The following is a 14,165-nucleotide window of genomic DNA, read 5'->3' on the forward strand; positions in this document are numbered from 1 at the left end:
ATCTGGCCTGGCCCATGGACTAATTATGGTCAATGTGAATACAAAATTCTGATCTAAAAAAAAAATATTGCACAAAACCGTTACATGTAAATGATCACTACCTACATGTATGTCCATAAAAACTATGGCTAATGTGTGTGCTTAAGTACAACTCTGAAAATATATTCCCCCTCTCTCTCTCTCTCTCTCCATCTATCTCTGTCTATCTATACACATACATACATACATACATACATACATACATACATACATACATACATACATATACATATATCTTAGACTTGTCACAGAAACTCACTACATGTACATGTACTAGCGCTTTTTGACAAAGTAATTATAGGCATCTCAAATCCTTTTCATACGACTTCTATAATGCTGTATTCCCTTTTCAGAGTAAAAAAACTGAAATAGTTATGATCTTCAAGATGAAGATATATTGGCACTGTATTGGTACTGTGATAATAGTAGTTGGATGACATAAGGATATTGCTAAAAATAATATTCCTTTGGTAGATTTACGCACTGTATCTCATACAATACTCAATACTTAATACTAAAACAAAAATGACTACATGAGGGGGAGAAATTTTCTCATACTGAAAACTGTATCAATTTCCATTTATTCCATAATAACTCACACCACTTTACAAGGATTGCAACATTCAGGTTTTTACATTTAACATGACACATGTGCAATGATTTTAAGGTTATTTATGGGCCAGGTTGGAGGAGGCTATGGCAAAACCAGTGGCTAGACCTTAACAGGAGTGCCCTGTGAATTCATGCCATGGTGGCTCAACGCCCTGGGACACGGACATTCACCTGCAGGCAATAGCCCAACTGAACCCAACATTACACGGGTTCATACCTCTACATCTGTCTTCCTTAATCAGGACCGTTGTCTCATCACAATAGGCAGGACGTAGATACTATTCCACAATAATTCTATATGTTTTCATGTGAGCCTCTTCTGGTGTGGATATAACTTGTATAAAAGATCCATGGTGCATGTATTGTGAAGCAATTCTAGGATAATGGAATAGACTTCTCTTCTTCTTTTTTTTTTTTTACAAATTCACCCAAGTTTTGTTGTTGTTTTTTTTTCTACTTTCCCTGCAAGACATAAAAAATTTCAACATGATATCACAATAATGGCAGGAGACACAAAATACTTTAAATATTTACAAATATAAACATTTTCAGAATTCCATGAGAAAAAAAAATGTGTACAAGAAGACCATGAAAGTGGTAAGGCTCTCTGGTTAAATGTGAACAAATACCCTTTCAGACCTGAGGAATGGTACAGAAAACATGTCACAGTACTCTTTTTATACAAGGCAAAAATACAATAGCACAAATTTCTTCAGCATTCGTTGAAATTTCTCACGCAGCTGCCTACAGCAGGTTCTGCCATTCACATCTGCAACACAGGGGCGGATCCAGGAATTCCGTAAAGGGGGGCGCATGCCCCCCCCCCCATTTTTTAATATTTCTTTTGCTTCAACAAAAAATAAAGAGGGGCGCGTGCCCGTGCACCAACGCCTGGATCCGCCCCTGCAAACATATCAGCATTCAATATTTTTGTCTACTACAACACGGCACTCCCATCAAACCCATGTGCAGACATTTTGAGAATAAGTTTTTGAAAGACGAGAGGCATAATGACTTATCTAGAGAGAAAATACAAAGGATAATACCAGTCATGTTCGTCTCATCCACCAATTAACTTTGTTTGCAGGACAATAAGTAATCTACACACTTGGCTTAAGGTGGTGCACTGAATGCATAATATATCACAACACACTATTCAAAGAATGCTACAACAACAACAAAAATCATTAAGGAAAAAAAATATTCATACACTTAATGAATTTGTTTATTGTAACCTATCCCCTGTATATGTTTTCAAAAAATCACACCTTTAATATTTCAAATGAATGAATAGTGATAAATAACTTCAGCCTTCATCCAAGAGATACTATTGCCATGTAATCTGGTAATTTAAAAAGAAAAACAGAAAAAAACCCCATATACTACAATACTCCAGCCTGTGTGAACTGAAAGCCCTATGGCAACATACTAACAGCTCTACTCCCATTCTGGGGCTGTACAATAAGATGGGGTGAGTCAGTCTCATATCAGTTTCTATCCATGAAAGATTTGAATATAATGAAGTCTTCGGGGCAAAGGGAGCTTATCAAATACTCTCAGACTTCACTGCCAGGGAACTGACAATTGCACCTACAGTCTCTCTTTACAAGAAGCATTGACAGAAATTTCATATCAGAGGCCTACGCATATTGCAAAAACTTTTTCTTGCCCACATGTGAGATGGGGTGATGTGACAAAAACTCATGCAAGATATCTTCATATTTGCCTCTTCACAAAATATAACAAATTAGAAGTGACAATCTGCATTCATCTGAGAATCTCTGCCAAGTTATGCCCTGTAGCCATAGCTGGATTCATGCTCCGATGTCTGAAGATGCTGGTACTGCTTCTTGTCTCTTCGGTTGCACACCAAGTAGCAAGTGCAGATCAGAGCCAAGACCTGTAGGGGTGTGCAAGCATAGGAAACTCCATTCATTTGGATTCTTATTTCTGGTCAGAGCTTCTCTGATTTTTATGATCCTAGTCATTTACACAGGAAAAATTAACTTGGAATACTGAGGATTGCATACTGTATTACATTGCCAGTGACAGCTTTGAAAGTATGGAGCGTAAGTTTTCATGTGGGTAGACAAGCGCTTGATGGGCTAGACCAGTTCAAGCGTGTGAAACTAACGACAAAATTCCTGGCACAATACCAGTGAAATCATTTCCTGAAGAGTATGTAGCCAAAGTTCATTTGTTTGTTTATTCCCCTATTTTAACCAAGTTGCTTTCAAGATACATGTCCCTTTACAGCGAGCTTCGATATAGTGAGAATCCCCTCTTGATAATGAGATAAATTGCGGGTCGAACTAGCCTTTAAGTGTTAACTCATGGGAACTCAGAACTTTTCTGTTATTGCAAAATAAATTTTGCCCATCCCCACTAGAAAAACAAAAATAAAAACAGGAATTTGTACATGTTGTAATTTTATCTTAATTTATGCACATACAACAGGGAATGACACATATGACAACAAGTATCAGGAATAACAGATATATATTTTTTTACCCCTGTGAGAGTAATCTTGGTTCATTCCCATCACATGTCCTGTTCATCAATATTGTGTCAAACTTTGTATGTAACCCTATCATAGCAGAACATGTTCATTCAGTGTCCAATTGCGAGCATGTTCCAAGTGTATGGATACTACTGTACAAGGTTCATCAACTGGATCCAACAACCTTGTTATAACGGGATTTCACTGAATCATAATTCTTCATCTTATTCCTGTGAGCAATGGGTTCAGATCTAGAGGACTATAAACAAGAATGATGGTATTCTTACCTCAAGGAGGAACAAGATGACAGCAATAACAATGACGTAGACCAAGTACTTCCTTGGTTCCTGGTAGAGCCGGTCATGGCAACTCTAAAGATATAAAGAAGGCAAAAATCAATACTTCTATTTCATGAATTTGAAAAATCAATACTATCAATATTACTGAAGCATCTTGTATAATGAGGAATGTGTATACTGTCTTACCAAAAGTACATTAAACAATAGCTAGTTTGATTTTTTTTTTTGATTTGATACTTGTGGTCCCCTCTGTATTTGTATTGAAAAATCTATAAGTGTCTACTTCTTTTTCAGTGCTGACACATGCATGTATATCAAATGCTACATTTGCATGCAATTTTCCAAAAATAATGAGTGGTAATTTTGCTGGAAGCATCTCACATGTTTTGCTCTGACTAATTCAGAGTGAAAGCATATTTTAACTCTCTAAACATCGGACAATAACAGCAAAGTGATACACAGTGTCTTGTATTATATCTAAATGTTGAAACTGCAGCAAACAAGTCATCCTAAACTTACAGCATGGTAGATTCTATCCACATCATCAGGCAGAGCCCCAGTGCAGTTAGTTGCAGAGCTGAGCAACGGCAGGACAGACTTCTTGGCGCAGCAGCTCTCGGGGACGGCACTGGGGTGGTCCTTACCCCACTGTGTGGTGAACCAGTCTTGGTACTGCTCAGCACCGCAGCAGCCCAGCTGAAATTCAAGATTGAATAAAGGCATGATGAATACACTGATCACTTGACAGCATACAAATAATGCAAAGGTGAGTGTGTGTTTAATAGTGGAGATGCAGCACACTTTACAGTCCTTTTCGCCTACTTTTTTTTTTCATGCAACTGTGACATAAAATCTCAAGCTATTTTACTGGTGTTTTAAAAAGGAGAACTGGGTTTGCCATACCCTTTGCCAATTAGAAACAGCAACAACAGGAAACTCAAAAAACAATACAATAAAACAAAGTTGCCCATTTTCCTTGTTATTATACTAACATGAGACTGGAGCCAGTCCATGAAAGTCTTGGAGTTCTCATCGCTGTCGTAGGTGGCCATTGTCTGGTTAACCCCCTTCTCAATCCCAACGCTGACCTGTTGGTGGGGAAAGAAATACTTTCATTAATAACATGACAATACTTTTCAACATTTAAAGCATTTCTATGTTTGTATCACTTGATTAAGCCATAAACTTTGATTTTAATAACACATTTACAGATGCCATCTTGCAGCATAGTTATTTTCCTTTCATTCCATACTTTAATAGCACACACAGCACATTTTTGTTGGTGAGTGAATGCAATGCATGTCAGCATTTAATTGATGGGCCACAAGACTGCCAGTTGGAATCTTTTCACCTACAGAGAGCCATTTGGCACATAAAATGACCTAAATTCAGGCTTTTGCATAAAATATGGCATCCCCTGGGTCTAGATTAGTACCATGGTGAGTCTTTCTGCTTCTTTTTTTTTTCATGCCAATTTGACCCAGACTGGTTTTCCATTTGTTAACCCTAACTAGGCAGGGCTATTTAGGTAGATCATAGAGTCGGGGGGGGGGGGGGGGGGGGGGGGGGGGGTTAGGCCCCCCTCCAGATCTCGGCCATCGACCGCGCAATCGCGACGAAATTTGGCACAGACATTGCCTGTGATGTAATCTAAAGTACCATGAAGTTAAATTTTTAAAAAATTATCATTTATGCTAGATTATGCTAATTTATGCATAATAATACATGAAATCAGACAATTTGGTATAAATCACTAAATAAAGCTCAAAATGGGCACATTTTTTGCAAATGTAAGCAAATTGCGCCATCAGAAAAATTCTGAAGTATTTTATTGTTTTTTTTAATTTCTCATGTATTTCTTTGTTTTTTCGACTTTATGTTTTTCACTGTTTTTTCGATGAAACTTGTCCGCAACATTGGTCCGAGCAAGAAAATGTGTTATTAATTGATTTTGATCAATAAAACCCCAAATAATTATGCTTGTATGAAATTTGCCTGTAAGTACAGTTTGCATTGAAATTGTACACAAATTCACGTTTTTGAGCAATTTTTGGTCTGACATGCACGTACATATTTATGCGCAACTTTGGAAACGCGCGCCCGGGCATCGCAAATTTGGTGTCAAAAGATGCGGGAGACCTGAAAGAAAAAAGTCATGAAACGTCGTGGCGATAGCTTTTCGCGTTAGCGATACATCGCGCGGAACGTCGAGGGGGGGCCTCGGAGCATAATTAGGGCTAGTTAGGGTTAACACATAATTTGTAAGTGCTTGATTATGGTGCAAATAATCATGTGAAGGCAGTACAATCTTTGCTAATCTTCATTAACCCCGGAATTAATTATTTACAAGAGTGGATGCAATAGCTTTGACTTTTGAAAACAAGTCATAGAACAACATTTCAGCCTATTTCTGTCTTTGTCTATACACCATCACAAGCAACTGGTGTATTTTTAGTGCTTAGCTATAATCATGTATACTACAGTTTTTGTGTTCCTACTTCCCACAAAAATATGCCACTTCTATGTTATACGCATGATATGGTACATACAGTGTACAGTATGTACTTTTCTGTGTGTGTGAGCGTGTGGTGGTGAGTGTTTGAACAGTAAACATGAGAATCAGTCACAGCAGTTGGTTTTATAATGCCTGCCAGTTTGAGTCTAGCCTATATGCTGATGCATTCAGGCACAAAGTCAGAGCTCATCTAGCACACGCAACACAATGGCAGTTAGGAGAGGATCAATACTCCTTTGTAGCACTAAACAAAGAGGTGGGCCCTCATACTGTGATAGTGTGGCTACAGACATAGCAATTATTATGCACTAGTGAACACTTAGCCCTCACTTCAAGACAAGAATATGTCAATAATTGTAAAATAAAGCTTGCTCCACGGTACTTCCTGCTTGTAGCACAAACCCAAATCCTAAACGTCAGTTTTCAATTATTAGACTTGAAACAAGAGCTTAGTATACAGAATGATACAAATGTTCCAATAAATACACATTACTCAACTGAATGCAATCCCAATTAAAGCCATTCTTCATAAACCTGTTGAAGACTTGTCCTATTACTGCTACATGTAAGTATATTTGGGCAGGTGTCTATGGGAAATGCATGTTGTAACGAAATCAGCCTGTCCTCAACGGGTTAATGTATGGCAAATTTGTGATACAAACAAGCAAAATATCACACACTACACTGCATAATACAAATTATACATTGTTGGTTGTGAAACTGAAGAATGTTCTATATCAGTGATAACAGTCTTGATGTTATTAACTATTTGACCGTTCACTAGTGCTTTCTTTTATTCAAAATTTGCTCATTCATATGAGCAAATACCGGTTTAATTTCATTCTCACTTTGACTGCACAAAATACAGACAGAACTTTGGAAACACAAATATTCAAAGAAACAATATGGTTTTGGATCTGTTGACAACTTAAATGAGAATGCCTCGTACATGTATCTCTCTTTGGAGGGTTCATAGTGGTGTGCTATAACCTTACTGCCAATGACATTGAGTCATCTTAAAAGTTACTGACCTCATCCTTGTAGACGATGGCAAGAGAAGCTCCTGTTATCTCCAACACGACAATGATTACCAGCAGGGCAAGGAACTGTGTGGGAATAGGTTCAAAATAAGGACATAGTATTGTCATATCAGTATTCCTGCATTCCGCAACATACATGTTCTCTACGAGAATTAAGTATCAGGTTTCATCCTCCAAATGCACCTGGTTTGCATGTGTTGTATAACCTGCTATAAATACAGTGAAACCTTGTTAGTAAGAGGTCTGATAGAACAAAACCCTGTTATAACAAGATGATTTTGCAAACTATTTCATCTTTTTTGTTGCCTGATATACAGTTGTAGTAAGAAATCTGATACACAATTTAGACCGTTGCCCTCTAGGTAGTTGTCATGGTTTTAAGGTCCTTGTTATATCAAGGTTCCCTTGTATTTGGTCGTCATAGTAATGTACAGGTGTGTACTTGTGCTTAGTTGCTTCATAAGTGTCACTATAAGCTTTTTTTTCCAGTAATGTGGCAAACACTTTTAATATGAACCAGTTAGCATGATTACCTATACAGGCTTTGTAATCCAGAGTTTTGTTTACATTTTGAGAGGTGTACTGGTATTGTAGTGGTGTACCAATAATACTCATATTACACTGACAGATCCTCTACCACGATATCTTTGTTTTCATTCTTCACATTTGTCTGGCCACCTAAAGATAATGTGACAGCTACAACGTTAAGCTTAGGAATTGGCCAAAAAAAAAAAAAAAAAAAAGTGTAGACTCAATATTTTGTAAACAGTTTATTTCCCAGTCTCATTCCAGTCTCGTAATTACTAGTACTTTCTTTATATATGTACAGTGTAATCTACAATGCCACGAATGTCATACACTATATAGATACACAATGTAGGCATCAGATTAAAGGCAAAAACAAATTTATGGAGGTAATTACATAATTGGCAAAGATTTTGTCATTCACGGGCATACCTATCCTCATCTACAATTTCATCTATCTGTTAACCACAGAATTTTGAATACTTGATTGATCAATGCATTTAACATTTCCATATAACTGTATTGGTGACAGAATGCATTAGGTATTTTCTTTCTAATACTTTATTAATACAATGTATTTCACTTGATCAAGCCCTCATCACTCTCAAGGTAGAATACAAACTAGGCTATGAAAGTGACATGTGGCAATGACTATAACAAGAAGCCATTTGTATAAGTTGTAATACAATACTAATGAGCTGAGGGGATGTTTTGATGTCAGCCAAGGCCAGCAAATTAACGAAATCATTCTATGGATCTACTCATTATATTTCGCCACATGTCTATCCAATACAGTGGAAAACCACTGGAAGTGGAAGCCTTCTCTTCCTTGTGTATTTAGTCAACCAGATAATGACTTTGAGTGACCTTCCTTGGAATTCAGCTGCTGTGATATCAACAGATACACAGTTATGTACGATGTAATGTACATGTACATCTCTACACTTGATAGCATGCTGATAAAAGGCTTGTACAATTTTGTACCACTGATTGCCGTGTGTCTCATTTTGATACGACAGTACCTACAGCTGTACCACAGATCTACACTTTTTCCAAGTCTGATCTTGAGAGTCAAACATACAAAAGCCACTGCAATGTTTTCCACATTAACAAAATTTGTTGCTTTCTCTAATATACTATACAATGACTGTCCTGCAGAAATTCAAAGCTACTGTGCCAGTTGTCAGATTCTTTGAATAACTTTCTCGAAATCAACCAAATTAATCTACTGAATACTTCTAAAGACAGATACTTCAATACATTACATCATATTCAGGTGAAACCTTTTGTACCTTTTTGTACATATTTTTTCTCCCATTTGCACGGCAAGTGCAGTGTAGTATAGGCCCATATCATACAATTTCATACTATATATTCCATGACATGTGTGACATACAATATGTACTGGTAGACAATATGTACAATGTATTTTCATCATTCATATTCAATGTACAATGTGCATGTACAATGTATATGTATGTACGTGACTGCATTTTACAGTAATTGGGTCTACTTGTAGGCTCAATCTATTGTGAGGAAACTAGAAACTTCTAAAAGACTATTGGTACTTGGAAGTGGAGTGATGAACTTGTCAGGTTAGGTACATCCTGTTGAATGGGTAGACAGCATTTTGAGTAGACACACATGCAACTTTTTTTTTTTATCTACTGTATAAACAGCTTTCCCATCCTGTCTCGACTTCCTCAAGCAGTGTTATTGCAGGGTACATGTGTATATCCCCTAGTTTGACCTCTGCACAATCACTTCAAAGTAATCCCAGAAACAGATCATCACGACAGATAATCATGCATGCATAACTACATAACATTTGTATCATGACTACTGGTACTGTCTTGAATACTGTTTAGCATGGTTGATAATTCTCATTTTAATTAAATGTTAAAAGTGCCATGCAAGACTAAATCACTTTCTACATCAAATTGGCAATTTCTACTTCTAGCAACAGTTCAATAACTGGGGTTTTTTATCAACAGTAAGGTTTTTTACACAAAGATATACCAGTACTTGTTGACAATGAATGGAAGCATGACCACAGTTTTTTCAATGCACACATTATAATGGTGCAAGAGTGGCCAAAAAGAAAAAAAAAATTATCTTAGAAACATTATCTACATGAACGTCTGAAGACACGTGCCTAATATGTACTAATATTTTCATCTACACTTAAAAAAGAAGTGATTGTACAGTGTAGTATGTATGTATGGATTTTGAACAAGTCCTTGGAGTTTTTATAACGGTTGTCTTAATCCTTTCCTACTGTAGGTTTTATGTAAAATTTGTATTCAAACGTAAATTATATGTTTGCGAAGTTACCAGTAATTGGTCTAAAATCATGTACTTGCATCATTGTACCATATTTTGTTTCTGTTTAGAGCAAAGTGGATCTGTGAGTGCTTTGACAACTGAATAAAACCATGCTAAACATAAACTAATATTGACCAATGAAAAGAACAATTACATTTGTATGCTAGGCCTACTTGCCTGCATAAATAAGATTGAAATACAAAGAATATAAGAAATGAACAATGTCATGTTTCAAAATCTTGAAATAATAGAGAGAACACAGTCACTGGCATACTGTAATACAATATATATTCACGGCATGAAAATTTTGTGAATTGGAGCCGACGGCCTTTCTCGCAGCATGAAATTTTCGCAAATTGCCACCGGCTTCCGATGCATACTGTGAAGGAAAGAACTTTCACGTGCATTTTAATTTTGGGATTGTTGGTGCTCGCGAAATTTGCAAAATTAAAATGCACACAAAACATTCCCCGTCTTACAGTACTTAGTAATACTGCCTGCAGTCAACATAGGGTAATTCCTCCTTACCATTCTCTTGAGGCACTTGGCATCTTTCCAGGAGAGTGCAGTGAGTCCAACGATGCCCACCACACAGAAGAGCAGGCTGAGGCCAATGGAAACCATGGCCGGAATGGTGAGGAAGTAGTTACTGGCCACATGTTTTATGTTTCCAACGCAGCGGAACAACTCCACACCGAGGTACATCAGAGCTGCAGAGGCACACTGGAATGTGGACACGAACAGAAAGTGAGAAAAAATTGAAATAATGTCATAAATAGACAGATACACCTAGCAGTATATTTGCATGCAATCTAACTACAAATGTAGTTCATTTAAAAAAAGTAAATATCTGCTACATGTACAACAACACAAGGCACCAGGCTCTACTGTACCTCAATCCATACTCCATTACTGTACATCCATCATATGCAAACAAAGCCTCAAAAGTTTAACTTTCAGATGTGTTTTACACACAAAAATATACAGATACTATTTTACTTCATAAAAAAATTTACATTTAGGGTAGGCCACAACATGAAGAAAAATCATTTTTTAAAACACTTTTTGACTTTTACAGCCCTCTGGCCTCCTCCACAGATATAAAGCTGTACTCTATACGTGTATACTGTAAAAGTGGATATTTTCAAGTGACTAATTCTTTATGCTAGGCCGGGTAAGAGGAGTTTTGTATGTTTTTAATTCCGCTGAATCATGATATCAAGTTCAGGAACATATGGCAAGCAAAAAAATTTGTGTGCTTTTATTTTCACACTCGTTTCTGGTTGCACGAAATGTGCAAAACTTTTGTGTACTTTTACAGTACCTGGTAGGAGATTTTGTGAAGCCAGACATACATTTGTAGTGAAACATAGTCCCGACGACAATATACAGACTGATCTTTCGGTCAAAACACAACATAAATTGCAGACATTAACACATTCTATATACATGTAAAGTTAAAGAATGCCAGTGTATAGATATCATATACAAAAGCAAAGTAGACTAGACTCGTGGAGCATTGTATGGGACGACATCGCAAAAACAACTCAAAATATGTCAAAATGCTAATAAATCCACATTTAACCTCACATTTAGAAGATAATGTTGATTTATTACAAAATTTTATCGCACGAATTGTTCTAAAGTTCATGCTAAAGACCTTTTACCGTACAATACAAAATTTGAGCCTCGGGCCTCTTTTGCTGATTTTCTTTTTGTTGTCCGCTCAGTAAGAATGTGTACGCTGAATCGTGGGTATGTTCCATGGAATATACAAGTTGACAAATTCCTTTCAATTTAGGAGACATGTACATGTATGTGGACTAGACGGTAGACCCATAGAGGGTAAACATAGAAGTGTCTTAATTTACTCTTGACCGAAAGATCGGTCTGTATCTGGTTGCGGGGATATGTTCCGCGGAGACTGCGTCTGGTTTTCACGGATCCCCTCCTATATGGAGGAGAGCGATAACGTCTAAAAAATAAAAGACTCCTCCGGACAGACGGATCTTTCTGTCTACTGAGGAGAGCGATAACGTCAAATAAGTAAAAATAAAGACTTCTCCGGACAGACGGATCTTTCTGTCTAAATTTACTCAATTTTCAAAGTTTCACTCAACAAACTGTATTTACATTGTACATCAAACTTCAAAGGCCAAAATCCTTAGTTGAACCCTCCTTATTCGGTAATCATGTAGAAATGCACACCATGCACACCTACCATTTCCTTCCTTAATTTGTCAATGAAAACTTCTTGTTGCTATCAGAAATGTCAAGATGGACCATATCTGACGGTTTCATGAAATTTCATAGTCAATTACAGAAGAAAAGTAGCTAATTTTTACTCGACAGTACGCCGATCGACGGCTGTGTCAGCGTAGCATGATGGATGATCGATTATGTGGAAGAGCGATATAACGATGATGATCGATCGTTGTAGTCTGTAATACAGCCGCTTGTTTGGTGTTTAACCACAATAATTACGTCGGCTCGACAGTAAAATGTGGAAAAAAGAAAGTGATCTTGATGCGTCTGTTTTTTATCGTTTTAGTTAATTTTCTCCTGCGTGTGACTGTATATCTGTCAACATTTTTTGCTGACTAAATGATGGACGGATAATATGTGTACAAAACAGTAAAAGATATATGAAAAATGGGAATTTAATATCCATCATGAATATTGCACAATAAAATGGATTTTACTACAAAACAAAAGCAAATACTGGGGTTGCAGTTTTTGTATACATAATCAAAAAAATGAAATGGAAAAATAAATACTATCATAAAAACAATTTCTTTCTACTATAAGTTGAACTTATCAATCAAAAACATATTACCATTTCAATCTCAAAATTCTGTTTCGTTGTAGGTAAAATGAGCACTTTATGAGAAGTCCACAATATTAATACATGATTGTATAAAATACACTTTTTGTAATAATATTCTCATCAATTTCTTAAATTAGGCCTACAAATTATGAAGATTACTAGAAACAAATCCCCTTTGAATTCCTTCTCATCTTCTTTTCTCTCTTTCTTTCTCCCTCCTAATAGCCCAACCTTTTTCTTCCACTTTTCCTTCAACCTAATTCTATTCCCTTCAAAACTATTCAACTTTTGAATACTTGCCACAATCTTTAAAGAAAGGATCGATGTCTTAATCCTGGTATGAATAAATCATATCAATAATTTGAATAGTGGTAATCATGATAGTGGCAATGAAAACAAAGAACTATCACAATAGCTCACTTGAGCCTTCGACTCACCTCCCTGCTTCGACTCAGGTGAGCTAACAATAATAATTAAAAAAACACGAAAAAGAAAGTAGGGGCTACACGTATTGCACGAGTCAAGTTCGATATTGTTAGTAAGCGGCTAATTAGAGACTACCAGAATCGATTATAATTGTTGACATCGTTCTCTGCGAAATCGGTGCACTAGTTACGTCGGAGACTATGTTCGCGACCGAGTACATTTCAACTCCGATTTCTCATATTTTTCTTACCTTTTCGGCTTTCTAATTCCATGAAAACTCTCTGATATGGTTCAATTTAGCATCTCTAATAGCTGCACAAAATTTTATTGACAAACGGCGAAGCGAACGGTAGGTGTGCATTTGTACATGATTACCCATTAGGTATTCATCATGTCTTTTACTGCATCGATGCATCATCACATAAATGGCATACCCACAGCCATACAGGTAAAATCTGTAGTGCCAAAAACTTCAGTAAGACATTGGTAGGCAAAAGACCACTAACGTTAGATGTATTTAAACGTTTTAATAGACAGGTACAGATCACCACCATCACGCCACTGACTGTCTCAAAGGTAGGGGATCACCGATAACTGGGCCGGGGTTTCTCATTCCAAGGAGCTATCGTGTAATACTAGTGTAGTAGTAGCTCCTTGCTCATTCACAGTTCACCGACTGACTTAGACAGAAAGATCCGTCTGTCCGGAGGAGTCTTTTATTTTTTGCCATTATCGCTCTCCGAGGAGGGGATCCGAGAAGCCAGACGCAGTCTCCGCGGAACATTCCCCGACGTACAGATACAGACCGATCTTTCGGTCAACGACTGACTTACCCAGAACAGCACTGACAGGAAAAACATCACACATTTCGCCGACAGAGCCACGGAACAACATTTGGAGAGCTTCATTTTGAAGTGATATGTTGGGTTGGTTGATAACTAGATAAACTTTGCGTTTCAAAGGTGAGACTTTTGAGGAATTCACAACGAAAATGTAGCAGCTAGCCCTAAGTCACTGATCTCTCTCACAAGTCTGCCTAGTAGTAGTACGACGACTT

The 14,165-nt window shown here is 37.1% G+C and overlaps 1 protein-coding gene across 1 annotated transcript; it reads right to left on the reverse strand.

Annotated features, from left to right (window-relative positions):
• Positions 1-1,565: 1,565 nt before the first annotated feature.
• On the reverse strand, positions 1,566-14,104 carry LOC139736087 (tetraspanin-36-like). Its single transcript, XM_071646836.1, has 7 exons — positions 13,942-14,104; positions 10,384-10,578; positions 6,997-7,071; positions 4,443-4,538; positions 3,970-4,146; positions 3,439-3,522; positions 1,566-2,551 (listed from the first exon to the last, which is right to left on the reverse strand). The coding sequence occupies exons 1-7, from the start codon at positions 14,014-14,016 to the stop codon at positions 2,441-2,443; spliced, it is 813 nt and encodes a 270-aa protein (XP_071502937.1). The 5' UTR covers positions 14,017-14,104; the 3' UTR covers positions 1,566-2,440.
• Between the last annotated feature and the right edge of the window lie 61 nt (positions 14,105-14,165).

Source organism: Diadema antillarum, unplaced genomic scaffold (genome assembly GCF_040938485.1).
Source record: "Diadema antillarum isolate AM-2024a unplaced genomic scaffold, OU_Dant_1.0 seq00000620_RagTag, whole genome shotgun sequence".
In the NCBI taxonomy this organism is placed as follows: domain Eukaryota; kingdom Metazoa; phylum Echinodermata; class Echinoidea; order Diadematoida; family Diadematidae; genus Diadema; species Diadema antillarum.

Excerpts from the sequence above, each read along its gene's own strand:
- LOC139736087 (XM_071646836.1), bottom strand. The coding sequence starts at position 14,016 with ATGAAGCTCTCCAAATGTTGTTCCGTGGCTCTGTCGGCGAAATGTGTG. Across the intron at positions 4,147-4,442 it reads TGGACTGGCTCCAGTCTCAT|CTGGGCTGCTGCGGTGCTGA; the intron begins GTTAGTATAATA and ends CTTGAATTTCAG. Across the intron at positions 2,552-3,438 it reads TCATCTTGTTCCTCCTTGAG|GTCTTGGCTCTGATCTGCAC; the intron begins GTAAGAATACCA and ends ACACCCCTACAG.